We start from the raw sequence: 17,707 nt of genomic DNA, 5'->3' as shown, positions 1-17,707 counted from the left end.
CTAGGTTCTTGCCAAAACTTGTTATTTTCTGTTTTTATTTATTTATTTATATAGTCAATCTAGTAGGTTTGAAGAGGCAGCTCATTATACTTTTCGTTTGCATTTCTTTAATAACTAATGATGTTGATTATCATCTTTCCATGTGATTATTGACTCTTTGTATATCTTTTTGGAGAAATGTCTCATCAAGTCCTTTGTCCAATTAGACTTTTTGTTAAGTTGTGTAAGTTATTAACATATTCTAGATAGTGAACCTCCATCAGATACATAATTTGCAAATATTTTATCACATTCTGTGGATTGTCTTTTTACTCCCGATAGTGTTCTTTGATACACAGAAGTTGTTAATTTTGATAAAGTCCAAATAATCTATTTTTGTTGTTGTTGTTGCCTGTGCTTCTGGGGTGGTCTTTAAAAAACCACTGCCAAATCCAAGATGATGAAGATCTGCCTATATATCTTCTCCTAAAAATTTTATAGTTTTAGCTTTTAGATTTAAAACTTTGATTCATTTTGAGTTAATTTTGGTAAGGGTCTAACTTCAGTCTTTGCATGTGAACATCCACTTTTCCTACCTTTATGTTGAATAGACTGTTACTTCCCTATTGAATGATCTTGACAAAGACTATGTTAAACATCAATTGATCGTATGTATGAAGGTTTATTTCTGGCCTCTCAGCTCTATTCCATTGATTTATAGGTTTATCCTCATTCAGTGCCACATTGTTTTGAATAATGTAGTTTATAGTAGGTTTTGAAGTCAAGAAAGGTGAATCCTCCAACTTTGTTCTTTTGTAAAATTGTTTTGCTTATTCTGGGCTTTTTCAAATTTTATTTAAATATTGATAGAGGCTTTTCCATTTGTATAAAAAGTGCTTTGGGGATTCTGATAAGAATTAGATTGAATCTGCTGGGGCTGTATTGTCATTTTAATAATATTAAGTTTTCCAATTCATGAATATGGAATGTCTTTCCATCTATTTAGGTCTTTCTTTAATCTCTTTCAACAACGTTTTATAGTTTTCAGTGTCTAAGTCTTTCACTTTCTCAGTTAAGTTTATTTCTAAGTTTTTTATTCTTTTTGATGATATTACAAATGGAATTGTTTCCTTAATCTCACTTTCAGATTTTTCATTGCTAGTGTAGAGAAATACAACCAAATTTTTGGTGTTAATTTTGTATCCTGCAACTTTGCTGAATTTATTTTCTCTTAACAGCTTTTATTTTCTGAAGAGTTTTCTACATATCAGATAATGTAATCTGAGAGAGAGATAGCCCTTCTATTCAAATGTGGATGCCTTTTATTTCTTCTTCTTGCTTAATGACTTTAGCTGGAACTTCCAGTACTATGATAAATAGAGGTGGTAAAACTGGGCATATTTGTCGTGTTTCTTATTTTATGGAAGAAGCTTTCACCATTGAGTATGATGTTAGTTGTAGGTTTTTCATATATGGCCTTTATCATATTGAGAAAGTTCCCTTCTATTCCTAGTTTATTGAGTGTTTTTGTTTTTAAATCATGAAAGGTTACTGGAGTTTGTTAAATTTTTTTTCAGCAACAATGAAGATAATCATGTTTTTTTCCCCCTCATTCTATTAATCTTGTGTAATATGTTGACTGATTTTCATTTGTTGAACCACTCCTGAAATCCTGGGATAAATCCTACTAGGTTTTGGTATATAGGCCTTTTAATATACTTCACGACAATGTTTTATTTTCTTTAGTGATTGCTCTAAGCTTGCATTATATATATCTTATCAATAATATGCTTCAGGTTTACACTAACTTAATACAAGTGAGATTTAGGAAAGTTATTTCTACATAGCTCTATTTCTTCTCTTTTGGAACTATTTTCATGCATACCAAACCCATTATTATTTTATATAATTTGTTCTCTTTTTAAAAAATCTGAGAAAAGAAAAAAAGAGCAAGTAAATATTTATAGACTTTGTCTATAAACTCTCTTACCATTTCTAGTTCTCTTTCTTTGTTCCTCTGACTCATGTTACCATTTGGTGTCATTCCTTATTTCAGTACAGCCTTGCTCCTATCTGTCTCCTCTGTGCTGTTTTTTTGTAATATATTTCTATAGGCCCGACAATGAAAATATATACATTATATATTTGTATATTCTCTATTATAGTTTTATACATTGCTTTTTAAAATAGTTAAGCACTGAAAAGGGTAAGAAATATGACATTATACTTTCTTTTATAATTACCTGCACACTTACCTTTATTAGTGCTATTTGTTTTTTGTGTGTAGATTCAGATTATTGTCTGGGTTATATCCCTTCAGCCTGAAGGAACGTTCTTTGTTATTTCCTCTAATGTAGGCTAATAGCAGTGAATTCTCTGCTTTTTGTAACTAGGGATATATTTTACTATCTTTTTTAATTTTTAGTTTTTATGAATACCTAATAGTTGTACGTATTTATGGGGTACAGGTAATATTTTGATACAACCAAACAATGTGTAATGATCAAATCAGGGTAACTGAGATATCCATCACCTTAAACATTTATCATTTCTTTTTGTTAGGCACATTCCAGTTCCACTCTTCTAGTTATTTTGAAATATACAATAAATTATTGTTAACTATAGTCATCCTGTGCTACTGAACATGAAAGATGGTTTTGCTGGGTGTAAGTTTCTTCATGACAATGATCTTCTTTCATCTCTTTCAATATGTTATCTCGCTGTCCTGTGGTCTCCATTCTTTCAGATTAGAAGTTAGCTGTTGATCCTGGCGTTTCCTTGTATGTATGATTTTTCTCTTACTGCTTTTAAAATTTCCTTCTTGACTTTTGCTTTCAAAGTTTTTAATAAGATGTGTCTGGATATAATCTTCTTTGTGTCATCTGTATTTCACTGAGCTTCTGTATCTTAGATTAATGATTTTTATTAATTTGGGGATGTTTTCAACCATTATTTTTCAAATATTTTTTTCTGATCCTTCTCTCTCTCCTGGTATTTTCAATTAGGTATATGTTGGTGTGCTTAGTTATGTCTGATATTTCTCTGATGCTCTGTTTATTTTTTCATTATTATTTCTCTGTATTCTTCAGGATAGATAATCTCTATTGAGCTTGCTTCAAGTTTGCTGATTCTTTTTTCTTTTCTCTGTTAAACTTCCCTGGCTTAACTCATTACTCTTTCGGAGTTATCAACATTCTCTTAATTGCTTACTGCCAATATCTTCATACCACTATGCTTAAACTTATCCATGCTCTGTTCCAAATAGAAATGAGTTCACTTGGGGAGGGCTACCAAGCTGTGTATTTGCATGGCCTCCCTCTACCTCTTGGTTAAATGTGCCTCACTGCTTTGAAGCTGTGGGGAGTGAGTGGCCTGCTCCTTTGTAGTAAAACCTCTGCTTACAAGTAGGGCACAGGGTGGAAAGGTAACTTCTTGCCTTGCCTCTCCTGGTGGAGAAACTGTTCCTTACAAGCAAGCTGGAATGAGGGCAATTGGGACACAGGATTTTCCAGCTGCCACACCTGAAGACCTTATGTCCTGGAATGAGGAGTTGGTGTAGGAAGGAAACCCCAGACTTCTCAGCTGTTTCTGCGTGGACAGAGCTTCTGTCCTACAAAACTGGGGACGATAAGAAGTGCTGGCGCCCAATCTTGGGGTAATGCAGTATCTCTGGAGTAGGACCAGGCTAGAGAGGAAACCTTTGGCTTCTTGGCTATATCCATATAGAGTGGAGCTTCCGTCATACTGAGGTAGGGATGGGGAGGTGCAGGGAGAGGGTCTTGGCTTAAATGCCTCAAACTCTCACTGTTATTACTGATTAATAAATGTTTCTTCATTTGATGTATTTCCTTAGGACATTTTCTAAAGACTTTCAATAGTTGTTTTTTAAAATAATAATTTTTACTAGTTATGCCTGTTTCTTATGAGAGAGGGTTTACAGAACTCCTTATGTGGCCAGCCTGGAAATGCCAGAGTACCAGATTTTTTATTTGAATTTTACCTCCTCTTTAAAAATCGATTTGCTTTGTAGGAAGCATGAAACAGAACTCCTGAAGTAACTAGAGAAAAGGTGATTTGAAGACTAACCCTCCTTCAAGGTCAGAATTTAGAAATGTTCTTTTATGCCAAAGATGTTTCTCAAATTTACTGTTTGGATATAAAGGCTAATCCAAAGTGGTATCTACAGCATTCTGAGAGAGAAAAGTTGAAGGGCTTTCAGCTTCTCTTAAAACACTTTATGAAAGGTTGATATTTTAATTTTATATCAAGTTAATTCCAAAAATGTGTTTAGTACACACATACACATACACACACACCCCAAATATACCTGTAAATAAAAAGAAAATGTTGGGTGATGATCACTGTCTTGGAATACTACTCCACTCTTTCCATTTCCATAAAATATAAAGAATTTACTGAAAATCCAGATCATTCTTATTAGATTAGGTAATCTAACTATAACATATGCCCCAGCCACTGGAGGACCATTTTCCATTTACTTACCATATAATGTCTATCGTTAAGAAAATTTTGGGTTATAAAATAACATTCAAATTGCACTTAGAAATCAGCACTTGTGCTCATGAAGGAGTGGTTACTCCTGATGTTGGCTTTCGGATATAAAAAGGGCTCTGTATTTGTACCAGAGCTATGAGATTTGTTAGCACAGAGATCTTCAGGACTAATAAAAGACATATGCAAGACCTTTTGAAAATTTAAATGACTTCTAGATAATGAATCCTCAAAATTCTTTTGAAAGTCACACAATTTTATAGTGATTAAAGCCTGTTTTGCTGCTAAAAATAGTATGTGTAACAGCCCAGAGACACTTAAAAACACAATTACATTTTAGCTCTGATGACTCAATATTGTAAAAGGTTTCATAAAAGTATTATAAATATATTCAATAAGTCAGTACAGAGTACTTAATACTAAAATCAGTCCCTTTTTCCTTTTCTTTTTTTTTTTTTCTTTCCCCAAGACGGAGTCTCACTCTGTCGCCCAGGAGGGAATGCAGTGGTGCGATCTCGACTCACTGAAACCTCTGCCTCCCGGGTTCAAGCAATTCTCCTGCCTTAGCCTCCCGAGTAGCTGGGATGCCCAGCTAATTTTTGTATTTTTAGTAAAGATGAGGTTTCACCATGTTGGCCAGGCTGGTCTTGAATTCCTGACCTTGTGATCCGCCTGCCTTGGCCTCCCAAAGTGCTGGGATTACAGGCATGAGCCACCACGCCCAGCCCTTTTCTTTTGAAAACATGATTGTACCTGAGCAGAAGCTGTGTGATACCCCACTACACTCCTTTAAGAAGAGTCAAACATCATAGAGCAAAGTGTTTGAGTGATCCTGTTAATGACTGTCAATATTTAGTTAAATATTATTTTCCCCTTCTAGTTAGTATGCTTGTTTTATAAGAAAAGACATTTCTATAAAGGCCTTTTGAATCACTTAAAGTCATTGTCACAAGGGACAATGGGTAAGACGATTGCTCAAGCCTAGGAGTTCCAGTCCAACCTGGGCAACAGAGAGGCTTGAATAGCAATAAGTTGTCTCTAAAAATTAAAAACAAAAATAACAATGATGCTTTACTGATGTTAAAATTAGAATAGTACAAGGATAGAGTTTTGAAAACCAAATTATTTCAAGAGGATTAGCATTGAACAGATGCTAGGGGTAACCCAGAGATCTTCTAAACAAGAAACCCAGAGAGGACTGATAGCCTGAAGTTTTCAAAAACAGTCATATCCCTTCTAAATTCAATAGAGGAATTTGGTACAGAAATTATTCCATTTCAAATAATTCAATCTTATTCTTTCTTTATAATACCAAATGCCAGAAGCATTCCTCATATTATTTAAGTTTCACGTACTTTCCCTATAACCTGCTCCTTGGTCACCCTTACCATTGGAGCAGAACGGCCCATCATAGGCTGAGAAGGCACAGTCACAGGTGACCCCTCTGCGTTTCTCTCTGCATCTCCCTCCATTGCGACACAAGTGTCCATAGGTGCTGCAGTGTCCTGCACACCCTGGCTCCACTCCTGGCGTCACTGTGGCTCTTTCTTCCAGATCCAGGGCCACCCCGTTCAACTGCAGAGACCGAATGCATCCTAGAAAGCCTCTCTGTCTGGTGGCCGTTCCACCTACAACGGAAACACTGCAAATAGAAATGTGTTCCTTGGTATTTTATTCAGGATTTTATGTCCATGTCAAACTCAGGCCTTATGGAGAGTGGCAATAATCACAATGTGTCAAAAAATTTTGTGAACATACACAATTTTGAAAATATAACTGTTATGAGATATGAAGCTTTAAATGACATTGAATAAAACATTTATTTACATAACTTTCAAACATGGTGAGTCTGGCAAATAGTCCTTCTAAAAACATTTCCTTAACTTCAGGTAAGAAAGAATTTCACTTTAGTTCCTTTACAAAGAACAAAATACATAATATAAACCACATCAAACACTATTTCACTTTCTGTATGAAGAAGAATGTGCATTCATCAAACATTATTTTAATTTCTTTATGAATAAGAATGTGCATTATAATGATTAGGTGTGAACTTCCAAATTTTTCCCAATAATAAAAATACATATGGATACATTTCTTACTTGGATGGACTCTAAAAATAAAGTGTGAAAGGAAATGGAGAAGCAAAGGAGGGGAGGTTGGAAGGGGTGACACTGTACCCCAGGATCTCCTCCTCTCAGAGGATACAGTGCTAAACAGTAATTGAATACTGCATGCATGCATATTTTGTCACATCAAACTTGAATGCTGAAGAAACCATTTAGAGAGGTTTACACTCTCTACAGGTTTACACCATTTACAGAGGTTTGTCACTGTGTAGTGACAAACACCATTATGAAGGCGACAATTCTCAATGTTAGGAGCATGGAAATTACCTAGAGTTTCTGGAAAATGCAGAGTTTTTAGCCTCCTCCCAGAGATTCCAATTCGGTGGGCCTAAGGTGGGGGCCCCAAATCTGAACTATCAATCAGCTTTGTGGGTGATTCTGAAGCCAGTGATTCATCCACCGCAATGAATGCTGATTCTAGGTGAATTTTATGCTAATTGTGTTTCTAGGCATTCCCTTAAATAATCTCCAAGATTACAAGTGAGAAAATCAAGTTCTTGGTTTGACCCCTCCATGTAGTCTTCCTTTCCAGTAGTTTGATGGTTTCATGTCCTTTGAAAAAGCCTCACTGCACCTTAATAGAAGAGCTAACCACGCTTGAAGCTAGGTTTTAGGAAGTCATGGTATAACACTCCATCCACATCCACATACATACGTGGGTTCACATGTAGCATTTAGTACCTGGAAGTTGTATCTACCCTCCCCTGTAAATTAGGTTGGATGATAATTTGTGATTTAGTCCAGTTTTAATTAGATTGCATCCTTATTCGCTTTAAAACGCTTAAGAAATGAACAAGTGAGAGCTTTAATCTGTGTAGCTCCTACGTTAGAATAGTTTCAAAAGCAATATAGCAAAATATATTTTTCCCAAGGGGAAAAATAAACAACAGTGATAAAACAGTAAGTAAGCAAACTAAAGGAAAGACTTCCAGAGCGAGAACAGACGAGCCAGAACGGGTAATAAACAAGGAGCCTGTGATGAGAGCCCCAGAAGTGAGAACAGCAGCGAGGAAAACCGGGAGTGGGCTCCTGGAAGCCTGGCCCCAGGGAGGTGTGCAGTGCTGCTTCCAATCAGCGGGTATCCTGCGATCTGGTTTTGAGTGGACCCTGGAGGACTTCTGTCCCAATTACAAGCTCTCTAACTCCATCGAGAAGTGAAACTGAAGAAATGGATAAAAATGTCTAATGATCTCACTAATAGTGTTGATAAAATATAGCTGTCACATATGCCAATCCTCTGCAATATGAATGGTTCAAGTTTGGGGGTCGGCTATCCTGGGATCCCTCTCATTAGCTGGTTGCTCCACCACTCTGAGGCTTGGCTATCTCATCTGTAAACAGATGACAATACCTAAACATTGATACCTAAACACTGAGATACTGCAGGGCCCGGTGGCTCGCGCCTGTAATCCCAGCACTTTGGGAGGCTGAGGCGGGTGGATCACGAAGTCAAGAGATCACGACCATCCTGGCCAACATGGTGAAACCATGTCTCTACTAAAAATACAAAAATTAGCCAGGTGTGGTGGCACCTGCGCCTGTAATCGCAGCTACTCAGGAGGCTGAGGCAGGAGACTCGCTTGAACCCGGCAGGTGGAGGTTTTAGTGGGCTGAGATTGCGCCACTGCACTCCAGCCTGGGCGACACAGTGAGACTCTGTCTGAAAACAAAAACAAAAACAAAAACAAACAAACAAACAAAAAATGTCAAATAAGAAGCACACAGCAAGCTCCTGGAACCTACCAGGTTATCAGCAAATAGTACCAATAGCAGTAGTTGTTACTGTTGGCAACTGTTGCTCTCAGTACATTACAGTTCTTATTTTCTTTTGGTCCCTCTCTGGACTCACACTAAATTCAGTTATAAACCACCAGCACTCACCAATGAAGAGCTGGCTGTTGAGCTGTAAACGAACGTGCCCATCAGCAGGGGCAGGCTGCATCTTCTGAGGAAGCTGATCAACTTGAAGAGACGCTCCTTTAACATTTCTCTCTGCCCTCACGTGGTGCCACTGATTGTCATTAAAGGGAGTGGGTGACTGCACCGTGACCTCACAAGGTCCATTCCCCACATCAAAGGAAAAGGTCACTTCTGTGGGAGCTAGAAATATTAGATATGAATATTGCTCAAGCAAATTCACAGAAAACTGAGTCTTGTGCACACAGAGGAAAACATGAAGGCATGCTCAGGATGGAAGGAGATAATGACGGTGATGCAGAAAAACGTGACTGTGAGTTAGGGGGGTGGGGCATAATAAATCTGTATCCTGGAGGAAAACAGAACGGATTTTAACATATTTATCCTTAGAGTTCACAACTCAACCTTGTTAAGTCCTAAATAGTAGAGATATGTACCCATAGCTGGAATACCCATAGCTATGTACCCATAGCTAGAATACCAAATAGTATTTGTTTTTGAGGTTTCAGTAATTTTATTTACAAACGGCTCAAAGTCTCATCTAATTCTATAAACACCGAATGTAAATTTTGACAGTCATAAATTAAGCTATGAGTACATGAAAAACAATATGTCTGGTCCAATATTTTTGGAAATCAGTAAACAATGTGATGAGTTTGGTTTAAAGCTCTGGCTCTGCTGTCCTGTACTCTAGGGAAGGAATGACATTTTAATGGATTATTACTTGCTTCATGCTTCATTGTTTTATTTTCTCTTAAAAATGATTACTGGCTGGGTGTGGCAGTTCACACCTGTAATCCCAGCACTTTGGGAACCCGAGGCAGGCGGATCACTTGAGGCCAGGAGTTGAAGACCAGCCTGGTCAACATGGCAAAACCCCATCTCTACCAAAAATACAAAAATTAGCTGGGCATGGTGGTGCACGCCTATAGTCCCAACTACTCAGGAGACTGAGGCAGGAGAATTGCTTGAACCCAGGAGGCTGAGGTTGCAGTGAGCCAAGATAGTGCCACTGCACTCCAGCATGGGTGACATAGCAAAATCCTCTCTCTCTCCCTCTCTCAAAAAAAAAAAAAAATTACCTAAAATCATAGAAGTTTAGTGTTTTATAATGAAATAGAATCACAAAGTAAGAATGAAATACTAACATTTTATTGAGTTAAAGCTTTTATTGCTAAATGATGGGTATCCTGTGACTTGTCCAGAGTGGCCAGCTTACCCCGCAGCTCAATCCTGATGAAGTCTGTGATCCCCAGGTTCTCCATAAACACCCCAGAGGAAACTGTGGTCTTAAAAAAGAAACACACGTCAGCAGTGAGTTCTCCATGGAAAGCAGGGAAATGAAGGTATGAAGTCTCAGTGTTGAAGGAAGCTGAATTCCAAAATGACTCTGTTTACAATAGAGAAAACGACAAAACGAAAAAAAGTCATGAAACAGAAATAAGTTACATTTGATACAGGATTATGACTGCTAAATACATTAATAGAATCTATATGAGCTTTCACTGGGGGTTCTGAGCATCCATGTCATATATTGATGACATCAAGAGCTAAATGGTGATTATGTTGAGGATTAGAATTCTGTGTTCAGAGAAGGCCAAACAAAAGCAAAGCAAAAGCAATGAAACCAGTTGGGAGATTGCGCAGCAACACAATAGGGACAGGGTCAAGTTCAGAATCACCTCAAAGGTACGACCAACAGAACTTACTGAAGAACTCGGTAAGATGTGAGAAGAAGGATGGAGTCCGAGATGACTTTGGGGTTTTTGGTCTAACTGGGAGGGGAAATAATTCTGAAGAAGCAGGTTTGAGCAGCAGCTCAGTTTGGGACATGTTTCATTTGAGGTATCTATTAGGCATCCAAGTGGAGATTTGAAGGAGGTAGTTGGATAAATGACTCCAGAAGCCAGAACACAGACTCTTGCTTTCTTTCCTGCACACACACACACACACACACACACACACACACACACACAGTCTTAATTCCTTTCATGGCAAGAACAACCAAGAACAAGAAGAAGCTTATTTGTTCCCTTCTGTCCAAAACCCATCCCAGGACTGCACATCACACGTATTCCTGAGGCCTCTTTAGTGTCCTTCATTCTGGTACAATGTGTCAGTCTTTTCTTATCTTTTGTGTTCTTTTGACTTTTTGGTATTTTTCAGTTGACTTGCAGAATGTTCCTCAACTTGGATTTGTCTGACATACTCATGATTGGATTCATGTTGTGCATTTTTGTCAAAAATACCGCAGAAGGGCCGCTGTGTTCTTCTCAGTGTGTTGCAGCAGCAGGCAGCAATGCTGATCAGCCCATCACTGGTCCTGTTAGTTTCAACTGCCTTGTAAAGTGGCATTTGTCGAGTTTCTCCAACATGAAGTTATTATTTTTCTCTTTGTAATTCATGTATTTTTGACATTTTAAGGTTACAGAAACACAACTTTACCCAGTTTAAAATTTTTTCATCCAATGGTTTTACAATATATTGATGGCTCCTGATTGAATTTTTATTCTGATGGCTGCCAATGGTGATTTTCTAAGCTCTGTCATTCCTTCCACATTAATTGGTTGACATGCCTCCGTTAGAAATAGCTTTTCTCAGCTAGGCGCGGTGGCTCACGCCTGTAACCCCAGCACTTTGGGAGGCCAAGGCGGGCGGATCACGAGGTCAAGAGATCCAGACCATCCTGGCTAACACGGTGAAACCCAGTCTCTACTAAAAATACAAAAAATTAGCCAGGCATGGTGGTGGGTGCCTGTAGTCCCAGCTACTCGGGAGGCTGAGGCAGGAGAATGGTGTGAACCCGGGAGGCGGAGCTTGCAGTGAGCCGAGATCGTACCACTGCACTCCAGCCTGCGCAACAGAGCAACACTCCATCTCAAAAACAAACAAACAACAACAAAAAAAAAACAAGAAATAGCTTTTCTCTTGATCTTTTACTAATTTATTTGTGTATTTATCCATTTGTTTGTTCACATCACTCTTGAATTTGTATTCTATTCAGTGGCTTATACTCTGTAACTTATTTTGATGCTTAAGTTGTCTCAAATGTGGCAGCTCCTTTAAGCTGACACCCATGCCTTTTTCAGCTTTTTTTTTTCCCTTTTGTCATAACAAAATGATCCAGGCTCATCTTAAATTTTCTCTTCCACATTTCTGGAATCAGCCATTTCTTCAAGGAGTTGTGGTTTCTTTTTTAGCAGAGAATGATAGAAAATGGTGATTAGAAGCCCAGATCTGCAGGCTATTTACTAGGGTGTCATTGCTTCTAGCCCTCTCAGTAGTCAGCTAGGAAATATGTGTATTTGTATCTCTCTCTCTCTCTCTCTCTCACACACACACACAGTCTCTCTCTTCTATGTGTATTCTATAGTTATCTATTATGTATATTAAAATCCATGAGTTCACGTGGATACCTCCGTTTTTAACCCAGTACCACAGGGTTCATTACAGTCTTCCTCCTTCCCACATGTATAACTGTTTCCTTAGTGAGAAGGTCCCTCCTACTCTCCTCACTGTATTTACATATCTGCTCATTTCCCAGTGTGGAACCAAGCTTCTAACCCAGTGGTCATTCCTTGACCCTATCCCTGCAGATCCCCTAGTCCCAGCTGCCCCAAAAGAAGGGAAAAGAATCAATAAGTGTTATGTTAAAGAAAACAGAGATGAAGATAAGGAAAGGAAAAGAGAAAGGAAGAGGAAGCTACAAGTTTTACAGAAGGGAATATTTTATTTTTCTTCTTTCTTCATTAATCAATTTATTTATTTATTTTAGAGATGAGGTTTCACTTTGTCACCCAGGCTACAGTGCAGTGGCATGATCATAGTTCACTGCCACCTCACATGCCTGGGCTCAAGAGATCATCTCACCTAAGCCTTCCTAGTTGCTGGGACTACAGGCCACCATGCCCAGCTAATGTTTAGTTTTTTTGTAAGACACGGGGTCTCACCATCTTGTCCGGGCTTGTGTTGAACTCCTAGGCTCAAGCAATCCTCCCATCTCCGTCTCCCAAAAAGAGAAGGGAATATTTCAAATATCACACTTGCTCTTCTCCATACTTTCAGAAGTCTTGCTGAAAGTAGGATATAAACTGAAGGTGAATGACATATCCTGAAGAGTCTCACAAATACAGCCGCATTTGGAGAGAAATGAAGGGCTGAGGTGAATTTCCAGAGAGAAAATAATCTAGAAAATGTTTTTTAGAAGTACAGAGTACCTACAAACCAGTGTTTGATGTCAGAGTATCAATAGGCAGGGGAAAAAGCTACAAATTTCCAGGGGTTATTACTGAACTGTGGAGGCATCTGAAGCCTGCAGATATGCCCTCCATGCTTCAGTGTGATGCCTGGCACAGGACATTTAATAATTCTTGAAGATAAAACAGCACAGAGAATGGCCAGTAAATCAGATACAATTCAACAGATCCCTCCCTTGAGCTCTTAGATTATGGGAAAAAATATTGATAGGATGACCAACTCTAGTCCTGCTATTACAGTTCAGAATGGACAAGAAGTATGTGTCTGATTGTGAAGAGATGAATGTCAAGAAGAATTCAACTCCATTCCATATAAATGAATTAAATGTCTGGACAGACCTGCCAGAGAGACCTGTAGTGTACACTTACACTACAAGTATAAACAATGTTTTAAAAAGCACAGAAACAGTGCAAACATACTGAGAAAGAAAAAGAAAGAAAGAAGACAGCAAACAAAGAAAGAGACAGAAAGAAAGAGAAAGAAGAGAGGGAGGGAGGGAGTGGGGAAGGAAGGAAGGAAGGAAGGAGTATAAAAGCCAGACTGAATGGGAGGGAGGAAGGGAGGGAGGGAAAGAGGAAGGGGGGGGGAGGAAGGAAGGAAGGAGCCATCTGAATGGGAAAGAGGAAGGAAATTAAGAGAGAACACAAGGGAAGAAAAATTTCATAAGAGTTTCACACTATGGGAATAATATAAAAACCAATTCAGTAAAATAAGAGCTAAAATATGAGATAATTTAAACAAAAAAGATGATTTTTAAGGAAAAAAAATCAAAGACCCAAACAAAATCACAGAGGTAATAGATAAATCAGAAATATCTAGAAATGGAGAACACAGCTGATAACAAATTACTGACATTGGGAAAAGCTTAGAATAGTCATTTGAATGCGTAGGAGGACAAAGAGATTAAAGCCATTGGAAGAAACAGAAAAAATGTATGAGCGGCAAAGGAAACAAGTCAACAGTCCCAGATGCAGAGAATCCAACAAATGAAACAAAGTATTCAAAGCATAATAAAAACCATTTTTTCTTAAAAGAGAACAGAATATTTTGGTCAAAATAAGCATATTTCATTTTAGAAAAAATTAACAGAATAATTAACGCTAAGGCATATTCTGAATAAGTTTTTGAAATTGAAGGATAACATATCTGTCAAAAGCTGTGAAGAGTCTGAGATTTCACCCTACTTGCAAGCTAACAATTTAGCTTGCCATAGATTAAAGGATGCTGACAGAAAACACAAAATTTCCGGGTCAGAGTTAAAGAACTTTATTGTTCACAGCACAGCAGGCAGCACGAGCGTCGGAATATTTGCATTGGTTTCCCCGTATCTCCAAATTTCACAGGGCAACACAATCCATTGGCCCAGGTGGATGCTACACACACAGTGGGTAGGTTTGCATCTCAGATGAGGAGCCCCCAGACAAGGGTCCGGGACTCCTTCATCAAGCAGGAGACAAGCCGGTCCCCCTCCTCTCTGGGGAGTGAGTACGCATTGATAGTGATGTTGTGTTCTCTTTGAACTACTTAGCTGCCTACACGACTGGCTACAGAAACTGCTTGGTATTAGGGGATGGAGACGCCATGCTATCTGGCACACTCGGCAAGAATGTACAGAGATGCTCAGGCTCCTTGTTGAACCACCTCTCTCAGAAGTAGCCTCCACACATTGAGGTAGAACAGGAAATGAAAATACATTTAGTCTCAGACTTCTCCACAGCAACATATGATGCTAGTGGATAAGAAACACTTACAATTTTTCTGAGGGAAAGAAGATTTTTACTAGCTTAGTTGTAGTTCCTGTGCTAGGCAGTAGGTAGATCCTCAAAGAACCCTGGGCTTATAGCGCCACTGAGGTGGGGGAGGGAGGACTTGACCGTGAAAGCCACCCATGAATGAAAATGCTGCAGGAAAGAGATTAATACACATTCAATGCCATGTAATGTAACACAGTATGTACAGAGGTCAGAAAATAGAGAGTGTGATTCAATAATTTCCTACCACTATAGTTGTCTGAAGAGTATAAGGGCAATGAATAAATATCCCTTAGCATTCAGAAAATAGTTCATCTCATGATTGTTCTGGAAAAAATACAATAAGCTGATAATAAATCCAGCCAAGCAAGTAATAAGTTAAAACAAAGATGATTCATTTTCTATAAACTAATGCTTCAGTAAGGAAACACAGATCTTCAGCACTGACTGTGCCTTTATGGTATGTGTGTTTTCCTGATATTCGCCCCGGTCCTAGTACTGCCACTATTTTCTTTCTGGCAAGAACAAGGGCATTTGTCTACTCCTTTATAACCAAAAAAAGTTATTATGAAAAGAAAGCTTTTTCTTGCCACTACTTACTGTCTCCGCGGCAGAGCAGTGGCCCCAGAGTATAAGCTGCTTCGGAATGTGGTCGGCCTGCGTCCGTCATCACAATCCGAGTGACTGGCAGGTGCTCCTTTTGGGAAAGGACTATTGTGTCACTAGTCCTAAAGAACAACCACCGAAACCATTAAAATTATTCTGATTAACATACGGGCAAAATTAACTCTGATCTCTTATCTCAATTTGAAACCAACATCATAGAGCTTAACAGAATACTTAACATTTTCAGTATTTTGGGAGCACAGAGACTACAATGACTCTAAATCAGGGATGGGCAAACATTTTGTGTAAAGGACCATACAGTAAGCTATCTTAGCTCAGCAGGCCATGCAGCTTCTCACAGCAACTACTCAACTCTGCCACCAAAGTGTGAAAGCAGCCACAGACACAGGCATGGCTGGGTTGCAATAAAAATTTATGGATATGAAATCTGAATTTCATACAAGTTTTATATGCCATGAAATATTCTTTTTATTTTTCAACCTTTTAAAAATGTAAAGAAAACATTCTTAGTTCACTGCCATGCAAAAATAGACTAGTGGTCTGGATTTCGCCCAAAGCAAGAGGTTATCAATTCCTGACCCGTTTGCCAATTCCTGATCCAAATGATTACAGAGAAGAAAGGGAAAAAATCAAGAAGGTAACTTCCCTTCTAAAATTGTCTTAGAATAATATCTAAGTGATTATTCATTACAAATAAAAATAGTAACACTGGATTTAGATATTCATTTTGCAGAATATTAATTTATCATTTTTTTTAAAGTCCTTTTATGATTACTGGATATTTCTTTCCTTGTTAACTTTGTAAATGGAAAATGAATCGCACAGATTCAAAACCAAATACATACTACACCCTTATAAGTAATATATAGACTAATGAGTGTGAAAGTGGTCTGTGAAACACTGCTCCCAGTAGTTCACGCAACAAACACAGGCCAGGCACAGTGGCTCATGCCTGTAATTCCAACACTTTAGGAGACTGGGGTGGGCAGATTGCTTGAGCTCTGGAGTTCGAAACCAGCCTGGGCAACATAGTGAGGTCCCGTCTCCACAAAAAATACAAAAATTAGCTGGGTGTGATGGTGCACACCTGTAGTCCCAGCTACATGGGAGGCTGAGGTGGGAGGATCCCTTGAGCCTGGGAGGTAGAGGCTGTAGTGAGCCATGTTTGTACCACTGCACTCCACCCTGGGTGACAAAGTGAGACCCTGTCTCAAAAAATACAAAAAACAAACAACAAAAAACCCCAAACACTTAGCGCTCACCTTTGGTCGAACACACATTGTCCTGGGAATTGAGGACACAGAGTAAAACATATAGTCTCTGCCTTCTGAAAGCACACAGCCTATTGAATACCATGAGTATTAATTATGTGACTGGGAAAATAAACGCACACGTCTGGGTCCAATACAAAGAGACCTGGAGGATCCCCTAGGGGAACCTGGGGTCCTGGTCTTAGCTATGCCACTAATTTTGTCTCTGGCCAAAATAAAGGCATTTGTCTACTCTGCTGCAAAAGTATTTTATTATATATGTGTATATAACTGTATATGTAATAAATATTTGGCCAATAATAAATATTGCATATATGCATACATAATAAAATGCTTGTATTTATATACTTTTGGTTATATTTTATTACATATATGTCTCAACTGCATGTATATTCCGATTTACAGACAAAACACTCTTAGTCCAGTTATGGTTAGAAACTCTACAGTATCTAGTAAATACTGTATTTTTTAAATTGCCCAGTTCTCAAACCTTCTTTTGTATGCATTTGTAGCAAAAGATCACAATAATTGATATTTCATCATTGCAACACTTTTGTATTTTCAAAATAAGGCTTTCTGAATTAAAAAAATTAAATTGGCATGTCAGAGTTGTACATATACTGGGGGCACATGTGCTATTTTGATACTAGAATACAATGCATAATGATCAAATCAGGGTAACTGAGATTTCCATCACTTTGAGCATTTATCCTCTGTGGTGGGAACATTACAATTCTCTTCTAGCTATTTTGAAATATCCAATAAATTACTGTTAACTATAATTTCTCTAGTTCTATCAAATACTAGAATTTCTTTTACTTAACTCGACTTTTGTACCCATTAATCAACTTCTTTTATAAAAGACTTTAGGTATCAAAGTTTCAAATTGGAAAACATAAAACTAAAATAAAATGGCTATATTATTTAAGATTATTCCCTGAAAAAATACACTTAATGGTAAAGAAAGCTTATTTCTAAAATTCAGACTAAAACCCCGTTGCTTTACCTAGTTAAGATTCTGTTATTCATTTTTATGCAAAGAACAGAATATGGATTATCTAAAGGCATCACCATTCAGCTTTAGAGTGGACTGATGGTAGACAAGCTAGAAATTTGTCTCCTGCTGAATGAGGTAGGTCTAGGAAATTTTTTATTAATGTGGTAGCCATTAAAAATTACCATTTCAACTTCTGTGGTCATCATTTTAGCAAGAAAGTCTAGTAGAGAAAATGCAATTTAATTATTTATGGAGGATGCTTGAATT

General features: G+C 38.0%; 1 protein-coding gene across 1 annotated transcript in view; it reads right to left on the bottom strand.

The window, feature by feature from the left end:
- The window catches only part of LOC100439741 (contactin associated protein family member 3), a 104,066-nt gene that overhangs the window by 24,608 nt on the left and 61,751 nt on the right, over window positions 1-17,707 (bottom strand). The window contains 4 exon segments of the mRNA XM_063714134.1: window positions 5,880-6,119; window positions 8,502-8,720; window positions 9,757-9,927; window positions 15,146-15,273. Of these exon segments, the coding sequence (XP_063570204.1) occupies window positions 5,880-6,119; window positions 8,502-8,720; window positions 9,757-9,927; window positions 15,146-15,273 (758 nt within the window).

This window comes from Pongo abelii, chromosome 13, assembly GCF_028885655.2.
Source record: "Pongo abelii isolate AG06213 chromosome 13, NHGRI_mPonAbe1-v2.0_pri, whole genome shotgun sequence".
NCBI classification, from domain to species: Eukaryota; Metazoa; Chordata; class Mammalia; order Primates; family Hominidae; genus Pongo; species Pongo abelii.
This window is presented reverse-complemented; position numbering and strand designations above follow the sequence as displayed.